A 22,681-nucleotide genomic window follows, 5' to 3' on the forward strand; every position below is an offset into this window, starting at 1 on the left:
GACAGGTAAGATATATAGAGATATATGAATGCCGGAAATAAAACTTTATAATAAAATTATGTGTACTTATTTTTAATATATAATTTATACATACAGATAATATATTATCACGTGATTAGATGATTTTAAATTAAAGATAAAGTAACGTTAATCACATAATAATACATCATCTGTACATACAAATTATATATAAAAAATGGGTACACATAATATTATTCAAAACTTTATATATAAACAAATTTTACAAACGTATCCATACAAAATAATGTAATATTATGTGGTTAAGCTATGTTATGTATACATATTTTTAAGTTTACACGGGTATATAGATTATATATCATCATATGATTGATTGATTGATTTTGAAGTAAAAATAAAATAACATTAAATCATATAATGATATATTATTTGTATATCCAAGTTCATACTTAAAAGTTTGTATATATAATTTTATTGAGTGTTATTGGATGATGTAATTGTTTACTTTATTTTACTTCAAAATTACTCAATTACAAATTGTCACGTTAATTTGTCTAAATTAAATAATAAAATTTGTTTATAGTTGTAGTATTATAAAAGCTAAAGGATTTGTTCCCATCCAAAAACTATTGTTTTCTCAAGTTTTTATCCTTTAATTTAAAAAAACTTTTTTACCTACCTATAGGTCGTTAAAATTAACCGAATAACAATTTTCCCTTATGCCAAATTTTAAAAAATCACATTCCTTCCCCCCGCCCTAGCCCAAAGTTTATACTTCAATATTCGGCCACTCCTTCCTAATGGTTTCTCTTTCTCCAACGGTCTTCCTTGGGGTCTATTCTCCCTCTGATAGTGTGAGATGCTCATCTAAAAAGATGAATCGTCTTTTTAGAGGAAGATAAGATCGTCGATCTCATTATATAAAAAGACAATTCGTCGCACACTACCAAAGGAAGAAGAGACGCTAAGAGAGATCGTCAGAGAAAGAGAAACCGTCGAGAAGGATAGCACATTGAAGATAGCATCAGAGAGGGACCGAATATTGAAGTTAAACCGTAAGAGGAGATATATGATTTTTTAAAATTTAACTTAAAAGAAAAATTATTAATTTTTAAAATTTAAGGAAAAAAAAAAGACAATTTTCGTTTATTTTTAATATCACAAATAAAATGATAATTTTACTTTTAAAATTAAAGACTTTAACAATTTATGGATGGATAAAAGAGTTTTTCAAAGTAAAAATTTAAAAATTAAAAAAAACAACAATCTTTGATTGAAATGAGTGCTTTGGCCTATTATAAAATACTAAACCTAATAGTACAAGAATACCCATACCGACACTCTTTCAGCTAAAAAAGCAACAGAACAAATTGATACAGTGAAATTCCATACAACGATGGCAAAATAATGTTGCACATTTATAAGCCATAAAAATATAAGCTAAAAAAAAATTGTCATTGAAATGAATATCCAAACTTTTCTTTTTTTTTAACCTATAAATTATCTGCTTTCTAGCTAATTTGCCACATTCTATTCCTTTGCTCTTGAGCCACTAATATAACAAACTATAGCTGGTAAACATTACAGCCGGATTCGATCAGGATCAAATTTGAACAAGAATCAACTTGCAATAGATTTGAATCCAAAAAGACCAACTCAAGTTCAATGAGCTAAAACTCAAACTCAATTTGAAAACAATTTAATTTTAGATTTGATCTAAGTTAACTCACACTTGACTTATTCATGAAAATAAACTCAATTTTTGTCTTAAACATGACTCATTTGATTCAAACTCATGAATAAGTCAATTTGGAATATGAATTTTAACATTACTCTTGCCACTGGTGTTGACAAAGAGCTAAGTATACTTTTTATTCTTTTCATCCCGACAATTTAGATTCAAACTCAACAATTTAGATTGAATCTAACCCTGTTTATCATATTCCAAATTGACATCTTGCTCTAATGCCTGTATCAAATGTCATTTCATTTTTTTTTAAAATTAAATAGTGCAACTATTTTTTGGTAAATCAATTCTATACGGGTTGTGTTCTCAAGCACCAGCGTCTACAATCTCATTAGTTTTCCCTCTAGCCGGGGAAACAGATCAAGAAACGATTCTTAGCAAAGATGACAAGTAATATTCTATGTGCAATTACTGAATGAAGAGCAGATTGACTACCTAGTCCACCTCCAGAAGAAAAACAAGATGACGACAGTTGATATCATCCCAACATACTTGATCGATCTATCAACGCGATTCCTCCTCTCAATCAGCCTCAGTACAGAGTTGGAGAGTCCCACTGTGTTAAGAACATCAAGTGCTTTCCGTTGAGCTTTCTGAAAAGAATAGAAAGTATACTTAGCTCTTTGTTGACACCAGTGGCAAGAGTAATGATAAATTCATTACCTAAATGTCAATGTTTCAGGTAAATTAATTTGAACAGTCTTTTTTTTGACAGTTCAACTCTGAATGAGAAAGACTGAAATACTAAACAAGCAAACCTAAATGACACTTAAAAGGCCACAATGTCTCCCATTTTTCACTAATTGGAAGCTGGTAACTATACTCCAATTCAGAACAATAAAAACAGAAACCAATCATCTGAAATTTCCTGAGGCGGCTTGTCTGTCTTGGAGCAAGCTTGCATGTACACATACATGCTGATACTAACAATAACAAAATTTGGCAACACCATTATGGCAGGTTCTTATCCCAGCCTTATTTTAGTTTTTCAAACATCAATATTTTTAGTACAAAGGTTGCCTAAATGTAGTTAATTTAACAAAAACCTGTCATGTTTAAAGAACTTATTCTACAGAATATCAGCATTTACAACCAAAAAAAAAAAAACTGCCTAATTTCTTCACAACAATCGCATAGGTGACACCACAGAAAATTATAGGATTTATGTAAATTGTATAAAAACAACGTTAATGATAACAGCTAGAAGACCCAAGGGGCCTTGGTTAATAGAGTTAGAAGAATAAAATTGAAGCTGGAGCATAAATTTCACGTATGACATTTTCCATATTGTTAACTTTGTTTATGCATGCATATGTGAGTGCATGTGAATAAGCACATGATATAAATGACAATACCTTCAGGCGTTCCCTTTGCTCTGCATATTTAGCGAGGATGGCAGTTCCTGTAGCAAAGGATTCTTGTAGCATTCTCGAAGAATTTCGAACTGACTGCATTGCTTGTGCTTCTTCATCAAAGATTCTCAAAGCATGAGCAGATTCTCCATTCTAGAACAAAAATAAATTAATTAGATGAGAAACTAATTCTTCTACCATAACAAGAAATCACTAGAGCATTTTCACCACTCCTAACAAAAAATGATGACCTACAGCTCTCCCAAGCAATTCTGCTCTCTCTCTAGCTTCGTTCATTCGTCTCTGAGTTCTTAGCAAGTACTTGTCCAGACTTTCTTTCAATGATTCAGCCTCTTCTGCTATTTGTTCCACTTTTCTGCATGAAAAACATATAAAAAAAAAAAAAAGCACTGTCACTACCACCAATATCCGATAACTCATTTCATGAGCAAATACAAGAAAAGAATACAACCAATAACCCAAACTAAGATCAAGGATCCTCACTCTCAAGATTCAAGATTCTAATCTGAATCTAATTTACAGTATCATTAACCTTGCCAGATATCAAAAGTCTAAGTTACCAGCCTCACAAGTATTTTTGAAATAGAAGTTTAAAACTAACGATAATCCAAGATCCCAATCCAATTGTAACAACGGTACCAGTAGAGTTATGGATTTCTGATAGGCCTGACGATCATCAGTACAGATAGAATTTTAACACCCATTGTAACTACAGTAAGGCAAAGTCACGAAATTTCAGAATTCTAACATAACAACCTGGCAAAAAATAGTTGATATAGAAATAAAATACCCACAGTAATAAAAGCTTCCAATCCAATGATGATTATGGTACTAGTAATGTTGCCAGATTTTAGAATTCTAACTTAACATCCTGGTCATTACAGTAGGAATAGGAGTTATAATATACTATAGAGGAAACCAAGATTCCAATCCAAACGTGATTACAGTGCCATCAACGTTACCGTATTATAAAATTCTAACTTAACAACCTCGTTTTGAATACAAGTTTAATGATATCACACTAAGTAATTCTAGATTCCACTCCAATTGCAACTACAGTCCTAGTAACAGGCCTTTACAAATCGTAATTGTGGAACCGGTACCGGTCTCCACGATGATATCCTTTTTATATGAATAAATACTTAAATAGATTTTACCTTTTCCAAAGATCTCGCTGTGACTTGACGGAGACGGAGCGCCAGAGACGATCCATCTCAACGCAGAGAGACTGGATCTGAGCGATGTCTTTCTTGACGGTGAAAGAGAGCTCCGGCGAATCGTAACCGCCGGTCGATGTGGAGCTCTCCAGCCGCTCCAGTTTCTCAACGCCATCTCTCGCTTTCATCAGCAGTTTCTTTGAGCTCTGGTGTATCTCCGATAACGTCCCTCCTCCTTCAACCGCCATCGCCATTTCTGAACGTTGAGAGACGAAGAAAAAAAGAGGTCGACAATAAAATTTTGGTTAGCTGTAGCTGTAGCTTTAGCTTTTGTGTTTGTTCATTACAATTACAAAGAAGGACAGCAAAACGCGTCATCTCTCAGGGGTAATATTGTCTTTTCACTCTGAGAATGACTTTCAAACTCTAATAAGGAAAATTTTATGAAATTTTTCTAAGGAGAAAAAAATTAATAGAAGAAATTAAATTTAATAAATATGAATTAATCATGAATGGGGGAAAACAACTTCATAATTCTATAAATTATACATGTTAAAAAGAATGTTATTTTTAAAGCATTTTTCTTTGGAATTTGAATGCATAGAAAACATGGTAAAAGAAATGTAATGGGTATATATTAATATTTTCAAATACGGATCGTGTGTGCCCAATTAAGGGATTGGTCTAAGTCTTGATTGATCTGTTTGATTAGTCAAATTGGTACATCGGTCACATAAGTAAAATAAATAATGTTATGTGTATTTATTTTTTATAAATAAATATATACATATATGAATATGTTATTATATGATTGAATGTTATTTTATTGTTAATTTAAAATTACCCAATCATAGCTCCAAAAGTTTAATAAAACTAATGAAGTATTAAAACTTCTAAGATGAAAATTTGGGTTCAAACTTTTATCACACCTGTAAAACTTTCACTTATCTGGTATAATGGTATTCCAGATTTATCGTTCAACAAATATGAATCATATTCCTGATTACCACAAAAAAAAATCACTCAACATACTATAACACATCTATATGTGTATACATAATTTTATTGTAAAATTATATATTAAATATATTTATTAAACAAAACTGACTTTCTAACCTAGATTTTGGGGCATTGACATTTGCCTGAAATTATAATTATAATAAAATGATTTTTTTTTTCAAGAAAAAGGCTAAAATATGTGTTTTTGATCTAAATTATGTGAATTTTTTATTTTTTAATTGGGTTATTTTAATAAATTAAAATTGATGATTTTTATCAAATAATGTAATAAAATTAAAAGATAGAATGATTTTGCTTCTGAAAAAATTCAAGAAATAAATTAACTAAAATTAACTAAAATCAAGAAAATGAAAAGATCTCTACTTAATGCTAATAATTTCTCATTTCAACTGATAAACTTGCTATGACTCCGAACGCATAAAGTGTTTCAATCCTTCATTAAGAGTGTTTGTAATACAACTTTAAGGCCCCCATTTTTTTCATCACAAAATCAACCATCCTTACAGGGTTTTCTTTTCAGCTGCCTATCTGTCAGCCCACTTATGGCTTCCTTTAACATTATCAATCAAGCCCCCATCTAACAATATTTGCCACATCTCATTTCCAAAGCAAAACAAGAACAACCCAAAATTGATAATGTGATACTTCTTCTCTTGACCCTTTTTCCAGTCCAATTGCTGATAAAACTCTCTTATGATCCTGAGGTCCTTTAGGCAAAAATTTTGAATTATTTTCTTTTTTTTTTTATTTGACCAAAGTATATCATATTTCTTGTTTCATTGACTTAATCATGTATATAAATAAAGCACTGATAGCTCACTTAGTCAATCTCGCCTTCCTCTGCATCATTTAGAGGGTTTGGAATGGTTGGTGGTTCAGGTTCTTCCTCATCATCATCCTCTTTCATGTATAAACCGAGTTGTTCCAAAGGGTTACTGCCTCCAAACTTGAAACTACCCAAGCCATCCTGAGAGTGGTCTGGGCTTGTCTCATCAACAGAGCTTGGTATATGCTCGGCAGGAGCAGTCCTAAGCATCTCTAAGTCTTCGAGGAAACGAGAATTCTCGTTTATTTCGACAGTCTTCTCCATCTGCACCAATGCCAGAACTTGTTCTGGTAAAATCTAGAACACAGATAAGTAGTACATAGGCAAATCCATACACATTGTCTGTTTCCCAGTTACCTTCAGCAAGGCCTGCCGTGCAGCTTCTCTCTCTAACTCTCTCTTTCGTCTAGCCTCAGCTGCAGCTTCTTCTTCGGCTTGCCTTCTAGCCTCTTCTGCTGCCTTTGCTTCTGCTTGCAACCGAGCCTTTTCTGGATAGAAGAATGGCAGAAATCTTTGTCATCTATGATTTCTCATCCATTCATAACAAATACAAAAATTCAACAAGCATCATAATGAATAGTACAGTAGCAAAAACAACAACCTTTCCGTCGCTGCAGTTCAAGTTCCTCCCTCTCCTTTCGCAATTTCTCAGGGTCCCCCTTGTCACCCTGATGTAATAGTATTGGATCACAAAGAGAGTTGAAAATGCTCACAGAACAGACACACTGACAGTGGGTAAGTCAAACAGTAACCCCCAAGTATATAACCAACCTGTGAAAGAGTTTTTTCCCGAGCTTTTAAAATGGTATCAGCAAATCGATTCTTCAATAAAGCAGCCCGATAAAGCTTTTCAGGTGAGACCTGCCTCTCACTGGGAGCACTGTCACCTAAATGTTTCAAATATGAATAATGAGATACCATTTGAAAACTACCATGCAGGAAAGTTTTCCAGACACCAGATCTTACCATCTTGACAACAATCTGACTCAATAGAGCTTGGCTTTTGCTGGGAAGTAGTATGTTCAACCTGATCCAACTCACTCACAGATTCTGAAAACGACTATGAATGTCAAATTAAATAAAGATGAAACATAAATGTTATCCTTTTATGATTAAAAATCAGAGAAACAGAAAAATCCATATTAACTGGATAAAAAAGATTTACAGAAGGGTAAATATATTGTCCATATGTAGCCATGCCGGTCAATACAGCTTAAAAGAACAAGAGAAGAAAAACACTATGTAAAAGTGACCAAAACATTCTAAATGATTCCTGAAATTGGCCAGAAAACTGTAAATTCTCTATAAAATCATCAATTCCAAATTGTAATGAAAAAAATGGCACACAGAATCTTTAAGGGTAAGGAATCTAAAAGAAACACAAAAGTTACAACATAATGGTAAATACCTCACATCAGACTATGTTGGGGTTGAACATATACATTATGGTTTCTATAATCATCCACATTGGAAGCTATAACAGGAATAATCATTTCTTTCAACATTCAATATAGGCACATGCAAATCTAGATTTTGATCAAAACTTTGTTATCAAAGCGCACCAAACCCAAGTCTAGCAAAGAAGCTAAGATTCCTGAGGACAATATGAGATATCAAGATATAAATATAGTAAATTTATTTATGGACAGACACATAAAGGGTTAAGAATTATCCCAGTCTGTGTTTCAATTTCATGACTAAAGCCAATAAAAGACCAAGACTAAAATCATAGATTTTCACATAATTTTTAACCCAAAAAGGCCAATCAAACAACCAAACACTTACGATTTCCATCAAAGGGGTTTCCGGTATTTGTCTTCTCATCTAATTGGGCTCCAGAACTTAAGGCTTCTGGTACCTGAAAGGAAAAGGTCAAGTGAGGTAGAAAGTGCGTTGAACAGCATCATGGTATTTCACATGAACAGCCAAGAAAGCATAGTAGTCCATCAAAAATCAAATCAAGAGAGACATAACTAAAAGTTTCAACACTGAATTGAATAAGTGTGTACCTTTGAGACATCAATGGGACTTGACGCTTTAACACCACTAGATTCACTATCAGAAGAACTGCTAGAGTCAGAATCTGTGAAGGGATTCAACAAAAAATAGTAAGAAATAGAACAGAATAAACTAAATCAGCCACAATCAGAAACATAATCACAAAGAATTGTCAAGAGAAAAAAGAACCAAAAATAACAACAGTGTGTATCTACATGCAAGTAAAATATCAAAGAAAAATCAAATTACGATGGATAAATAAGACACAGAAAATTAACATAGAATTTAACGTTATGTGCAAAACCATTGGCACATCATATCAACTAATTACATATCCAATTCTAAATTATAACAAAGAACTTTTAGATCTAGCCCCCTATATTAAAGATCAAACAGATTAGAAATTTCTGAAAGAAAACAAAAAAAAATTACCCAACCAACTATTAGAAACGACAGGGAAAACATTATTACCGCTGGAGCTGTCCAAACCAACACATTTATTGCTTTTGAACCCTGCATCCTTTTCAATCTCCACAGGAGGATAGCTTGAGACAGGAGGCTCATTTCCACCAATATCTATATCCTCATCAGCGATGTCATTTTCTACAAATGCAAAATGATGGGAAAAAATAAGTCATAAAGTAGTTAAAATATACAGCAAAGACATTCAGACTTTGTAATCAATCAGAAAAGAACCTTTGCCTTGTTGCATGGACGAATTGCTCAGTCCCGATTCATTCAACAGCTGTTACAATGAATAAAAACCCAGAATTAGTCACTCATAAACCCAAAATTTAGCAAGAGAATTCAAATTGCACATCAACTTAGCAGGAGTAGAATGGTGCACCTCTATTTCACAAGGCTCAGCCCTTGCCTGGTTCTTTTGTTTCTCTTTCAAGAAATCATCTAAAAGCTTCCTTAATGTGAACAATGTATCATCACTGAGCTCATCTATATCAATCTCAATTTCATCCTCTCCAATTTCCGTTCCATTGGAACTATGATCCCTCAAGAAATCAATGATATGCATTGGCATTTCTCCCAGTAAAGACTCTAGCTCTTTGCCTAGATTCTGCTTCTCCACAGCAGCCATTACTGGCTTAACAGGCTCTGGCACAATTTCATGCTGGAATGTTTCTATTTTTCTCTTTTTTGCCATAGGCATTGCCTTACCAGTCCCTACATCAAAATGGGGGCCTTTCTTTCCAGGTAATAATTGGGGGTCAGATACTGGTAATTTTTTCTCGATAGCTATCCACCTCTCTTCAAAAAATTTATGCAGTGTATCTGCCATAATATGGAAATCATTCCCAGGTGGATTATAGGTCATTGCATTCCTAAATGTAAGCCTTACATCATCACGAAATTCCAATGGACTTGAGTATGCACCTGAAGCTATCTTTACTTTTATTGTTCCCAAATCCATTGGATGCTTAATAACAGTAAAATAATCCGGAATGTTAAACTTCACCACATCAACAGGATTGTTGAAGACCCGACCATATGGATGAGACATTAGCCGTTTCAACAGAGTTTCACATTTTTTCATCAAAAGAATATTTGTAGTGCTCACCATTGGAGGCTGTATTTTTGGAGACTCATTCCTTCCTGTAGCACCCCGGTTCCATTCATGTCCTTTATTCCTGACAGGTTTCATTTTCTTACCTGGCCTGCTATTCATCACTGAGGACTTTCTGAACTTCTCAACTTCAGGCCCATTTTGACCATTACTACAACTAAGAATATCACTAGAAGAAGATACAGTAACCCCATTTGTTCTTTGAAACTCCACTTTCTTTAGGACAACCCGTATTTGTTCAAGTTCAATTCCCAACCTTTTTAATAGATCCTTCCTTTGAGGTGGTGAAATGTTTGACAGAGAAAGGATTTGCATGGGAACACCAAAAGGGTCTTGTATATCTGAATTTAGATTAATGCATTTCCTAGTGGGGGCACTTGAATCCTCTGAAGCCATAATCTCGGTTTCGATCCTCCCAGAGCTACCAGACCCCTCAGACTCACCAGCTGTCTGAAATGCATTATTCCTATAATACCTTCCTGAGAACCTATCACTGTTCCCCATCATCTTAGCCATAACTTTATTTTATGGTCTTTATAACCAGTGCAGAGGAAATTCAGGTCTAATTACCAAATTCTGCATAAACATCAACCATGGAGGACATGACATAAAAGGTACATAGAATTTCAAAATCCCAAACTTCAAATTGTATACTAACAAACCAAATAGCACAAAACCCACGAAAAATTTAAACTAAAAATAACCTTAAACTGTTAAGAAAATAAAATCACAAACTACAACATAAAATTCGAATTCAAAGATAACCGAATCAATTACCAGTAATAAACCCTTCAAAGCAACAAAATCCCTCCCGGACGCCAACTTCAATTGGCTAACCCCGAGCAAACTTGGATTCGCAGACTACACAGAAGCGGCGAGTTTTTGATTTCACGATTTATCGACTTCAAAGAACCAACTGATTTAAAATAATGAGTGAGATATGGCAAGTGACAGAGTGAGGTTGAAAATATTTAGGATTTCTGACTGAGTTGAAAAATACTTTAGGGTTTTGAGAATTATAGATTCAGAAAAAGAAGAGATTTTTCAGTTGAAATTTAGGGATTTCAAAGACGAAGAAAATAAAAGAGCGGCTGAGAGAATAGAGATTTCACGATAAAAGAAATAAAATAATTCGAAGAAGATTTGAGAGAAAAAACCTAATAATAATAATAAACCAAAATTACTTTATAATTATTTTATTATTGTGAGTGAAAAACCTTGGAGTCCTCAGATTTAGCATAAGTTCAATTTAGACCCAGTAGAATCTGAAAATGATTTCTAGATCCTTATCGGATAAAAAAAGATTTTAAGTTTTGAAAAGTTATCCCCCACCTTGGATTATGCGAATGATAACAAAACTTAGAATATGTAATATTTTTATTAATTTAATTTTTCAAAATTGTAGAATTTTTATTTAAAAAATAAATTTAGCCATAAAATTGCTTAATTTAACTTAATTTTAAAAAAAAAATAACAAAGACAAAAATTATTAGAATGTACGGATGGATTTGAGTTAAATTAAACTTGAACAATAATTAATTTGATTTTAATTTTAATTTAGAATTGTCAATTCGAGCTTTGAATTAATAAATATTAATGAGCAAATAAAGAAAAAAATTGTAAACAAGAAAAGAAATTATAGAAAAGAAAAATATTCTATAAAAAAAGAGAAAAAAAAAATTGTTATATAAAAAGAGAAGAAATGTCAAGCTCGAACCCTATGATCCGATTACTCATTTGAACTTAACACCAAGCCAAACTAAATACCACTCTTACTAGAATGCACTAAACTATGTGTCTAACTATCACAAGTGGTCTAATATGTTTTAAATAGAGGTGGCTATGCACAATATTTGCCCACATGCCAAGACCCACGAATGAAGCGGGCTATGTGAGTGCCTCATGGAAAGACCTATAGATCAATATGACATGACCCACAAAAAAATTAATTAAAAATATAAAATTTTTATATTTTTAATAGAATGAAATAGGCCAAACGACTATTTCCTACCCAAGGTTTAGCGTTTTCTCAAAAGTCCCCCCTTTAACTATGGAAACACCAAACACCCACCCATGGTCGGTTAGATTTAACCAAACCCTAACGGCTGAAAATTTTATCTCCTTTTGCCCCCCTAAACTTTAAAAACTAAAATTTTCCCCCCGCCTAAGTTTTAAAAAATGGCAGTTTCACCCTAGGGTTTGGTTTTGAAATCTCCGGCGACCTCTCCGGCTCCGTTGCCGACGGCCGCTCCCTCCGGAAGCAACCTCTCCTTCCGGCGATCTTTTTTCTCCCATTTGGAGGTCCGATCGGTGCCCGGAGACGTCGTGGGAGACGAAGACTTCGTCGGGAAGACGAAGTTCTTCGTCTTCCCAGACGAAGCCGACGCCGTCGTCCTCGTCTGGGAAGACGACGGCGTCGGCTTCGTCTGGGAAGACGAAGAACTTCGTCTGGGAAGACGAAGAACTTCGTCTTCCTGACGAAGTCTTCGTCTCCCACAGCGTCTCCGGGCGTCGATCGGACCTTCAAATGGGAGGAAAGAGATCGCCGGAAGGAGAGGTTGCTTCCGGAGGGAGCGACCGTCGGCAACGGAGCCGGAGAGGTCGTCGGAGATTTCAAAACCAAACTCTAGGGTGAAACTGTGATTTTTTAAAACTTAGGGTGGGGGAAAATTTTAGTTTTTAAAGTTTAGGGGGGCAAAATTCGATTCTATTTTAGTTTATTTTTAATATTATAGCCAAAATGACGATTTTACCCCTACCACCGTTAGAGTTTGGTTAAATCTAACCGGCCATGGGTGGGTGTTTGATGTTTCCATAGTTAAAGGGGGGACTTTTGAGAAAACGCTAAACCTTGGGTGGGAAATAGTCGTTTGGCCGAATGAAATATAAGAAAGCCCACCGAAACATGACCAATCACACTGTCGATCATGCCCTAAGCTTTGAAAATTTATGAACTAGTACAATTTACCAAATCTTGTATTTTTGTGGGTCTTGACATGACATGTTATTGACCATAGTTTTAACTCTTTAAATTCAAAAATATTGAATTTTTTTTATAATTTAATAAAATCTAAGCTCTATATTATGAAAATATCTTTTGTTATTTCATTATGGTTTTAATAAGTTAGTCATTGGATTTTACAGTTGGGAGGTGATTTTCAATCCCCTTACTAACCGGTCATCATCTTGCTATGTATATCTTTTTTTAAATTAAAAATAAAACTTTTTAAACCCCATTTAATATCAAAAATAATCTTCAAGATATGAATAATTGACCCAAACTTGGTTTAATAAATTATAATTATACCTCATAATGTATGTATTTCCTCTTATATTCAAAGGAAACATATTTTATAATGTAATTAAAAAAAATTTTAAAATACTCAAGTTAAGCCCTAAGCTTGTGAACTCACCAAATGAAGCAACAACAAATTCAAACTCAAATTGAGTGTCGAACTTGAACTACAAGCAACTCCTGAATAGCTCACCTTGTTTGAAGCCTTAAGTTTGAGGTTTAGAGATACTTGATTTGAAAACAAAAGGATCACTTCCTTTGTGGGTTGAAGAAATCATTAAAAGTTTTTAGTAATTGACAATATTTGATAAGGAATTAATAACCATGCAGATGTTTTCTTTCTTTTAACAAAATTGTATGAATTAACTTTTTTACCCTTGCTTTTGTACAAGAATGAATTTTTTTTTAATAAACTAAGATGTTCACGGATTGAAATAAATAAATTTGTAAAACCCTTCATGTCCAATTTCCTAATATAATTGTTTAAGGGTATTTCAGTAACTTTAGGCAAGAACAATTCATTCTTTTCTAATATAGGACAAAAAGCACTTTTTATACAATTTGGTATAATAAAAACTAAACAAAATATCTTACCTGATTTTTGTTTTATTAATTTTATACGGTAAATGGGTTAGATTTGCTTTAAATCGAGTTTAAATAATATTTAATTTAAGATTGATTTAAATTTAAAAGAATTAATTTGAGATTAATTGGTTAAAGTTAAAATTTAGATCGAAAATAATTTTATTTTTATTTGATCTGAAATAATACAAATTCAAAGGTTTAGAACAACTCAAATTTGATTTATTTTATAAAAATAAACTTGATTCTTCATTTAATCTCAGCTTGTTTGGTCTGAGCTCAATCAGCTCGGAGCCTCAGATCGAATCTAACTCTGGTTCTCAAGGGCTTTTTTTGATGTATATATTCAAACTTAACACGTACTTGTACTATTTCAAAACTAGAGGGTGGTTTAAATTTACTGGTTAAAGAAGTGTCCAAACAAATTAATTTCGACTATTTAGCCTCCCCCGAAATTTGTCAAAGTCCATTTCGCCCCTAAAATTTATCTAATCACCCGTCTCGCCCAACAATGTGAAAAAAGGCAAGGTGGAGAAAGGCATGATTAGGCAAGTCTCGTGGTAGGTCAGCGATTCTTACAGGGGAACAGTTAATCACTTTATAACTATAGGGGGGAGTCAAAATTACACCTAACTAGACGAAGTGTGGTTAAAGTAAATCTTTCAAATGGCACGCACCTGACTTTAATCGAAACAAACAATAAGGATCTACGAAGCATTTGCCATCAACCCTCCCAGTCTAAACCTACTCTATTACAAATCGTCTTCTTCTCCTCTCCGCTCCCAAACCCTAGACTCTCAACACGCAACGCACTTAACCTTAGCGAAATCTTCGAAGCTGATCCAAGACCTCTGCATTTAGTTAAAAGTTCCCTCCGTAGCTTCTATTAATCGATTTTGAGAAGAAAATTTGAATTTAATTTTTTTATGGAAGGTTTTGAGGTTTATGATCGAATCTAGGGTTTTCCTATGTATTCGAAACGATCTGGTCAAGGCGATGGGTCTGTTTCTGGACCGTTACGCACCAGTGATAGACTTAGAAGGAGGCCGAAGATTTTGGGGCGGACGTATCTGTATTATAATCCGAAGAACTTTCGCGGTCGGAAAAGCAAGACTAGGGCGAGAACGGCGGCGTCTCAGATTGCCAGAATGTTTGGCACCGGGAAGCGCCCCGTGCGGAGCTCGAATGTGAAGGTGAGTTGAGTTGAATGAGAGTTTTGAGTTTGGATTTTTGAGCCATGTTTGAGGTTTTGTGTGGGATTAGTTTGTGATAGGTTAGTTTAAAATGTTGAGTAAAAAGAGATAATTGCTGTATATAATGTGTATGAGATTTGGACAATTTATAGTAATGACTTGACTGGCTGCATTTAAGGTGTTTTTATGTAATTAGGAGACTTTTAATCTTCCCTTTAGGACATGGCTGAGGATTTATGTACCATGTATGATCGTGTTCTGTTTTAAACTAAAACCGGATGAATTGATTTAATATGTAATAAAAGATTGATTTATTGAATTGATTTACGGCTTTTGTTTCTTTATTTTTATATATATTTTTTAGTTACGTAGAAAACCTTTTACATTCCCTACTCTGCATGGGAGCTAGTGCCTAATTTTTTTACTGCATTGAATGAATGTTGCCGTTCTCTCATTTTTTAAGTGGGTTGTGGTTAGATATTTTTGCTTCTTACACATTGGGTATTTTTCTGATTTGTTGGCATATGAGAATGATTGAATTGGATTATAAATGTTTTTGATAGTTTGTGTTTATCCCAAGGATTAATTGTGGCAGACCAGACTCCTGCATAAAGCAATTTTCAGCATTCTCTTATGTCTACACCTTAGACAATAGCATTCCTAAATAAGTGAAGGTGTTTTCTTTTTTCTGCTCTTTTCTTTTAGTTTTATTTTACTTTGCTCTCTGTTTTCTGTTTCTGATTGTTGACATTGTGTACAAATATCTTTTACATTTTTGTTTCCTGTCATTGTTCCTTTTTTTCTTTATGTTTTAATGTGGTATGGATAAATTATTTGGCATCTTTGCACACTTTTTTATTACACTCCCTTTTCATTGAAGCTTAAATGGTTATTGTAATTAGCAATATTTTTTTGCCATTTAATCACTCTTTTGTTTGCAGCCAGTCCCACCCAATGTCCGCCGTTCTACCAGAAAAAGGAGAATTTCGGTAAATCTGGAAGATTACACTGACAGTTCTGGATCAGAAGATGAAGACCTAATGGTAGGCTTTACACTTGTGTAAGGATTCATTTTTTGGGGTCTGTTGTTAGCTTTGTTCTGATGGTTCTGAAATAACAAAGATATTTATGGTACAATTAAAATGATTTGGTTCTTTCTAAAACTTATTGAATGCTTTGAGTGGTTTTGTTTCAGCAGCCCCGATATGGACGTTTAAGAAAGCCAAACCAGATGGAAAATAATGTTAGTCAAGATGAGTTATCGTCTCCCAAGCATAAGAAAATTGTGGAGGCTAAATCAACTCCACGTCGTGAGGGATTGCGGCCTCGTCGTTCCAGAATAGTCACTAGACAATTGAATATAGAATCTGGTGATGAGCAAGATACTTCAGAAGAGAAGGTTTGCCAAGATGAAACTGAGAATGGGAATGAATCTGATGACAATGATCCTGATCATGCTCAGAATGAGGGTGAGGCAGATGGTGAGGATGAGGGGGATGGAGAGGAGGAGGGTGAAGATGAGGAGGAAGAAGTTGGTGATGATGAAGAAGGTGAAGAAGAACAAGAAGGAAGGAGGAGATATGATCTCCGAAATCGTGCTGAGGTACGTAGGTTTTCAATGGAAGAAGGTAAGCAAAGACCCAGATCACCTCGAAGGGTATTGCACCAGGGTATAGGGACCAAGGTTGGTAGAGATGTAAGGAAAGGGGGATCACGAGTTCATAAGCGTCATCGTCTAGCAAGAACTGAAGATTCTGATGATTCTCTTCTGGTTGATGAGCTTGACCAAGGCCCTGCTATTCCCTGGGGGCGGGGTGGGAGCAGATCTGGACCACCTTGGCTCTTTGGAGGACTAGAGATGCATGGGACAACGGCATGGGGTTTAAATGTTGCGGCATCTGGTTGGGGACATCAGGGTGATGCTTTAGCTACCTTGACTTCAGGGATTCAAACTGCTGGGCCAAGCTCTAAGGGTGGGGCAGATATTCAACCTTTACAGGTTGATGAGAGTGTAAGTTTTGATGACATTGGGGGACTATCAGAATATATTAATGCTTTGAAAGAAATGGTCTTCTTTCCTTTGCTGTATCCAGATTTCTTTGCAAGTTATCACATCACTCCACCGAGGGGTGTCTTGTTATGTGGTCCTCCTGGCACTGGGAAAACACTGATTGCCAGAGCTTTAGCATGTGCTGCTTCAAAGGCTGGTCAGAAGGTCAGCTTTTACATGCGTAAGGGTGCTGATGTGCTTAGCAAATGGGTTGGTGAGGCTGAAAGACAACTGAAACTACTTTTTGAGGAGGCACAAAGGAACCAGCCTTCCATCATATTCTTTGATGAAATAGATGGACTTGCTCCTGTGCGGTCTAGCAAACAAGAGCAGATTCACAATTCTATTGTGTCCACATTACTTGCCTTGATGGATGGTCTTGATTCTCGTGGACAAGTAGTTTTGATTGGAGCAACCAACAGGGTTGATGCCATTGACGGAGCTTTGCGCCGCCCCGGTAGATTTGATCGTGAATTCAACTTTCCTTTGCCTGGTTGTGAAGCACGTGCTGAGATATTAGACATTCACACTCGAAAATGGAAACAACCTCCTACAAGCGAACTAAAATTGGAACTTGCAGCCAGTTGTGTAGGATATTGTGGTGCTGATTTAAAAGCACTGTGCACTGAAGCTGCCATTCGTGCATTTCGTGAAAAATACCCTCAAGTTTACACAAGTGATGATAAGTTCTTGATTGATGTTGATTCAGTCAAGGTTGAGAAGTATCACTTTATGGATGCCATGTCGACTATAACTCCTGCTGCTCACAGAGGCGCTATTGTGCACTCTAGGCCGTTGTCTTTAGTTGTTGCACCATGTATGGAGAGACATCTCCAGAAAGCTATGGATTACATATCTGATATTTTCCCTCCCTTTTCTGTGTCATCGGAACTGACCAAGCTTTGTATGCTTTCCCATGGGTCAGCAACTCCTCTTGTATATAGACCTCGGCTTTTATTATGTGGTAGTGAAGGCGCTGGTGTGGTAATCATCTTTGAACTTTTATTTTGTCGAATAAGTCAGTTTTGGACTCTCAAACTAAATATACTTACTGATTTAGTTTAACAGGATCATCTTGGACCTGCAATTTTACATGAACTAGAGAAGTTTCCTGTTCATTCTCTCGGTCTTCCTGCGCTTCTTTCAGATCCTAGTGCCAAGACGTCAGAGGAGGCATTGGTGCATATATTTGGGGAAGCAAGAAGAAATACACCATCGATACTTTACATACCACAGTTCAACCTTTGGTGGGAGAATGTGAGTGAGATTATTTATTTATTTTCTAAAGTTATCTTGTTTGATCCTAGTTAGGTATTCTCCAGGCTTAAAGTTTATTAGAGTTTTTTCTTCTGTTATATTTATTATCTGAGTACAATAATTTGGTATTTGCAGGCACATGAACAGCTCAGGGCTGTTCTGTTGACTCTGTTAGAAGAACTGCCATCAGATTTGCCTATATTATTACTTGGAACATCTGCAGTCCCACTTTCTGAAATTGAAGACTATCCTTCTTCAGTCTTTCCTAACCGTTCTGTGTATGTCTTACGAAAGGCTATCATTTATTGCAAATCTATCATCGTGCAGTCTATAGTAATAAATTTAATTGTTGGCATCAGTTCTTAAGTCTTGGTTGGTTGGCTGTTGTAGAAAACTTTAAAGTTAAAACTTGCATCTTGAATAAATAAACACTTTTGGTCTAAATATGTGTGTGTGTGCGCATGCTTAAGATAGTATTTTCTGTTTAGTACTGATTTGTTATTGTTTGACTACAAAGTTCAATTTTTGTCATTCCACCTCCGGATCAAATACTGGGTATATATTACACGTGCCTTTATCTCAAACCAATCTCTTTGTATGGTTTTGACCACTTTATTGGTTGTAAGTCTCTTAATTCTGAGGAATGGAAACTGATGGGCATGAAGTGAAGAGTATATGAAGTCATAATATTAATCTTTATGTTTTGTTTGGTTGCTTTTGTTTAACTGACTATTCAGTTTGCTTTGGTCACTTTGGTTTTACTTAAAGGACTACCTAAGCTTATCGCTATAATCATATGGTTTTACCATTTCAGCTATCAAGTTGAAAAGCCAACAACTGAAGACCGATCTTTGTTCTTTGGGCATTTAATTGGTACTGCTCTGTCAGTCTTATTGGAGGCCAAGACCAAAAAGCCTCGAAATTCAGTGTTGCCTCCTGAACTTCCCAAGGTACCGAAGGTAGAAAGTGGTCCGAAGGCTTCGGAGTTAAAAGCTAAAGTAGAGGCTGAGCAGCATGCCCTTCGCCGATTACGGATGTGCCTCAGAGATGTTTGTAATCGGTAAAATGATCCTTAGCCTTAGCCCTTTCATAAAATATTATTTTTTTATAATAATAATAATAATTATTATTATTTTTTGTGTTTGCAATTCCAATCTATTTATCTTAATGATTGCATCGGCTTCTTGGGTCTTTTCTAAGAGTTCAAGCTCTGTTTTTGACCACATTTTCTTGTGTTTGCAATTCTGATTACAATCCATATTCTCTTATCAAGTTATTTGAATTGAGATTGAGTTTTGCTTTCAGATGATGCGAACTCAAATCTGAATTCTTAGATTGTTTGCAAAAGGGACATTTTGCCTTGGTAATTTTAGAATTTTTTCAATGTCTTGTACCCTTTATATTTATGTCTCACTATCACCTTGCAGGATTCTATATGATAAACGATTTAGTGCCTTCCATTATCCGGTCACGGATGAGGATGCTCCAAACTATCGGTCAATAATACAAAACCCTATGGATATGGCCACTCTGCTTCAGCGTGTTGATACTGGGCAGTATATTACTTGTTCATTATTCCTGCTAGATGTGGATCTTATCGTGTCTAATGCAAAGGTTTGTTTGTCATTATCATGGAACTAATGTGATTGTTTTCATTGAGCTGACATTTTTCAATCAAACTTTGGGTTATTACTTATTACTGACCTGGAAAAATGTGAGCATAGAATGTACCAGGAAATATGTGTGCATAGAATGTTGTAGCGTAATAGATATTAAAATGTTCTGTTTCAAATTTAAAAATTTTCACCATAATTAATTAGTTTGTTATTGTTGTGGCCTACAGGTAAATTTGTGGACTAATAAAATTCAAAGAAATGATTAAAATATTTGTAATGAAGTTGAGAGGAAATGTGTGTAAATGTTCATCTGTGCATGATTATAAGACTTTTGAAAGTAGCTTTGGGAAATAGTTGAAATAATTCTTCTTCTTTTTTCTTTTTTTAAATAAATCTGCTTCATGAAAATCTAATGTACCTTTTGTCTTAAATCCAGGCATATAATGGGGATGATTACAATGGTGCTCGGATTATCAGTCGAGCTTATGAGCTACGTGATGCAGTATGTTCGTTAGTCCTTAGGTTTTGAGAGTTCTTTTGTGGTTTTAGGTGCTCCAATAAATGATATCCTCTATTTTTCATTTTATTGTTCAGGTGCACGGAATGCTATCACAGATGGATCCTGCACTTGTCAGCTACTGTGACAAGATTGCTGCTCAAGGAGGTCCAACACATCTGCCTGATGATTTGGGAGGATCTATTTTCCCAACAACCCCTGTTGTGCAGCTGGGAACTGTTACTAGAGCGAGTGCACGGCTTCGTAACGTCCAGCCAGAGGTTAATTTAGACCAAAGCTATGAGGCTCTTAAAAGGCCAAAGAAGAATGCCGATGCTGCTCATGCAGGTACAGTGATTGCTTAGAATATATAATGCGTAGATAATCGTCTGGGCATGACATGTCTGTGCATACTTGCATGTATATAGAATGAACTCTTGACACCTCTTGATTTTGTGCTGTATTGAAATTCAGCGCCAATGGCAGAAGAAAGACCAAGGCATCAAGATTCTGTACAAACAAAGTCACCTCAGGAAGTCGAGGCAAATGATGTAGATCCTGAAAGGCCGGAAATCTTATCTGCTGATTGCAATCGAAATGATACTTCTGCAGAAGTCTCAGGTATTTCAGATGTGAGTGGATCCCAAGACGTTGTGATGTTCGATAGTGAGATCATATCTCAAGTAGATTCTGTCAAGCGGCTTCTTGTGGAACGTACTGAAAATTTTGGCATTCCACAGCTTGAAAGGCTCTACACACGCATAATCAAAGTCATTTTTGAAACAAAGGACAAAGGAGTCGAAGACGATCCAAAGCCTTCAATTTTGAGGTATTTAACGAAATTTGCTGAGGATACGGCAAATTTCTGAATCCTTGCCCTTTTACTCCAAAAAGAAAAAAAAAAATTAGAAAACAAAAAAAGAAATTTCTAGTTAGCTGATGTAAAGTCGGGATTTTCTTTCCAATGCAAATTAGTGAGTGAAATCAAACTCTCTTTTTTCTTTTTATCCGCGGTTTCACTCATGTATAAATAGTAGAGGTCTAAATTAGGTTGAGTCGATCTAAGTTAGAAGATTTTATCAGATTGAGACTTAGATAGTACGTTCGAGTATGAAACTTGAGTCTGGAGGAGCTGAGATGTTATTCTCAGCCTCTCATCGTCTGGCGTCCATGCCTGTTGGACATAAAAAAAAAAAAGTGAAATGCTACTGCTTGATCCCATCCGTCCATTAACTTGCCCCCTTCCTTTGCCAAAAATTTCTCTATGGTATTTCTTTAGGGATTATAGACAATTTCAATCTCATACAAATTTAAAGTTAAGTTGAGTTCGAATAAGAGTAAGTTTGAAATCGATTTGAATTTGGAGTTGTTAGTTCGAGATTAAGGTTGATTTGTTTGAATGGTTAGAAATAAAGGAATTGTTTGAATTTAGAATAATGATTAGCTAGGGGAGTTCCATGTGGCTAGACTGACGTGGAGAAAGGGTTCGAGTTGAGTCTAGTAGAGTTTGAGTTAAAATTGCTTCAAGTTTGACTTGCCTCGTTTGACTTAAACAGTGGATTGAGCTTGTATCAACTCGGATTGGACGCAAGCTAACTAATAATGGTCTGTTTGCAAATTTACTTGATATTTGGGTTTGGAGAATGCATCTGGGACGTACAATTTTTTTAATCAAAGGGGTTTCTCTATAATTTTTAATAATTTGCACAAGTTTGGACTGGGTTGGACATGTCAAATGGGCCAAGTAGGCGTGGCCCGAAGAACGAATTTTTAGTCATGGCCTGTTACTGTAGGGCCGTATCAGACTCACAGGCTGGTCTTGTCATACTGTAGGCCTGACCTTCAGCCCGGTATCATACACAATATTATTAAAAAAATTAATAAATAAAATAATAATTGTAATATAAAAAATTTATTTTGAAAAAAAATTAAATTTGGCTTGACCACTGACGTATCTAGACTGGCCCTGTGGGGTTTCTTGGCATCTCACGTTCAGGGGAGCCTTTGCCCTGTTTTCGTCTTTAGGCTTTATTTGCAAATTTATGGAAGGTTATAATTGGAAGAAAATAAATTTGATCTTTTTCTCTTATATTTATATACGTATATTTTTTTCACTTTAAATCTTCATATTCATGCTTCTTAAAACTTAAAAACAAATTAAATCGATCATAATTAACAATAAATTATAAAATTTCTTAAATGAAAAATTGTGATATAGGATGTTGTTTTAGTTGAATGGGTACCATTTTTTCCTACCAATTAGAGATCTAGAAGTAATTATTTGATTAAAATAACCTACGTAAACAAATAGTAGTATTATATATATAACTTTTATATATAATTTTATGTATAAATTACGATATATTATTATATGATTAGATAATTAAAAATTAGAGATAAAATAATACCTAATCATAGGATTGGACTCGAATCGAACCAGTTTGAGCTCAGTTCAGACGAGTTCGAAACGAGCTGACCCTAATTGAGCTCGGTCGAGCTTGAGTCTAACCGTA

General features: G+C 35.0%; 3 protein-coding genes across 4 annotated transcripts; 1 reads left to right on the forward strand and 2 right to left on the reverse strand.

Annotated features, from left to right (window-relative positions):
• Window positions 1-1,796: 1,796 nt before the first annotated feature.
• Window positions 1,797-4,575, reverse strand: LOC123220212 (membrin-11-like). Its single transcript, XM_044642281.1, has 4 exons — window positions 4,257-4,575; window positions 3,334-3,454; window positions 3,082-3,231; window positions 1,797-2,319 (listed from the first exon to the last, which is right to left on the reverse strand). The coding sequence occupies exons 1-4, from the start codon at window positions 4,508-4,510 to the stop codon at window positions 2,158-2,160; spliced, it is 687 nt and encodes a 228-aa protein (XP_044498216.1). The 5' UTR covers window positions 4,511-4,575; the 3' UTR covers window positions 1,797-2,157.
• Window positions 4,576-5,634: 1,059 nt separating this feature from the next.
• Window positions 5,635-10,822, reverse strand: LOC123221031 (transcription factor GTE8-like). The gene is made up of 12 exons (XM_044643698.1): window positions 10,457-10,822; window positions 8,948-10,255; window positions 8,797-8,845; window positions 8,572-8,703; window positions 8,112-8,185; window positions 7,888-7,960; window positions 7,069-7,152; window positions 6,874-6,989; window positions 6,704-6,770; window positions 6,460-6,590; window positions 6,097-6,366; window positions 5,635-5,983 (listed from the first exon to the last, which is right to left on the reverse strand). The coding sequence occupies exons 2-11, from the start codon at window positions 10,193-10,195 to the stop codon at window positions 6,097-6,099; spliced, it is 2,244 nt and encodes a 747-aa protein (XP_044499633.1). The 5' UTR covers window positions 10,196-10,255; window positions 10,457-10,822; the 3' UTR covers window positions 5,635-5,983.
• Window positions 10,823-14,282: 3,460 nt separating this feature from the next.
• Window positions 14,283-21,387, forward strand: LOC123220815 (ATPase family AAA domain-containing protein At1g05910). 2 transcript variants are annotated; one of them, XM_044643396.1, is made up of 10 exons: window positions 14,283-14,749; window positions 15,691-15,792; window positions 15,945-17,783; window positions 17,868-18,056; window positions 18,192-18,334; window positions 18,871-19,116; window positions 19,484-19,670; window positions 20,109-20,174; window positions 20,267-20,516; window positions 20,643-21,387. In XM_044643396.1, the coding sequence occupies exons 1-10, from the start codon at window positions 14,525-14,527 to the stop codon at window positions 21,035-21,037; spliced, it is 3,642 nt and encodes a 1,213-aa protein (XP_044499331.1). In that variant the 5' UTR covers window positions 14,283-14,524; the 3' UTR covers window positions 21,038-21,387. The 2 variants fall into 2 exon arrangements, with proteins under 2 accessions (XP_044499331.1, XP_044499332.1); XM_044643397.1 differs by having other exon boundaries at window positions 15,948-17,783.
• Window positions 21,388-22,681: the final 1,294 nt, after the last annotated feature.

This window comes from Mangifera indica, chromosome 7, assembly GCF_011075055.1.
Source record: "Mangifera indica cultivar Alphonso chromosome 7, CATAS_Mindica_2.1, whole genome shotgun sequence".
NCBI lineage: Eukaryota > Viridiplantae > Streptophyta > Magnoliopsida > Sapindales > Anacardiaceae > Mangifera > Mangifera indica.

Bases quoted from the DNA above. Each gene is read 5' to 3' on its own strand.
- LOC123220815 (XM_044643396.1), top strand. From the start codon at position 14,525: ATGTATTCGAAACGATCTGGTCAAGGCGATGGGTCTGTTTCTGGACCG. The intron at 19,117-19,483 runs GTAAAATGATCC...ATCACCTTGCAG, and splicing joins CTCAGAGATGTTTGTAATCG to GATTCTATATGATAAACGAT. The intron at 20,517-20,642 runs GTACAGTGATTG...ATTGAAATTCAG, and splicing joins TGCCGATGCTGCTCATGCAG to CGCCAATGGCAGAAGAAAGA.
- LOC123220212 (XM_044642281.1), bottom strand. From the start codon at position 4,510: ATGGCGATGGCGGTTGAAGGAGGAGGGACGTTATCGGAGATACACCAG. The intron at 3,232-3,333 runs GTAGGTCATCAT...TTTTTGTTCTAG, and splicing joins CAGAATTGCTTGGGAGAGCT to AATGGAGAATCTGCTCATGC. The intron at 2,320-3,081 runs GTATTGTCATTT...TATTCTTTTCAG, and splicing joins AGCAAAGGGAACGCCTGAAG to AAAGCTCAACGGAAAGCACT.
- LOC123221031 (XM_044643698.1), bottom strand. From the start codon at position 10,195: ATGGCTAAGATGATGGGGAACAGTGATAGGTTCTCAGGAAGGTATTAT. The intron at 8,704-8,796 runs GTTCTTTTCTGA...TTGCATTTGTAG, and splicing joins GTCCATGCAACAAGGCAAAG to AAAATGACATCGCTGATGAG. The intron at 6,591-6,703 runs GTTGTTGTTTTT...TCTTCTATCCAG, and splicing joins TGAACTGCAGCGACGGAAAG to AAAAGGCTCGGTTGCAAGCA.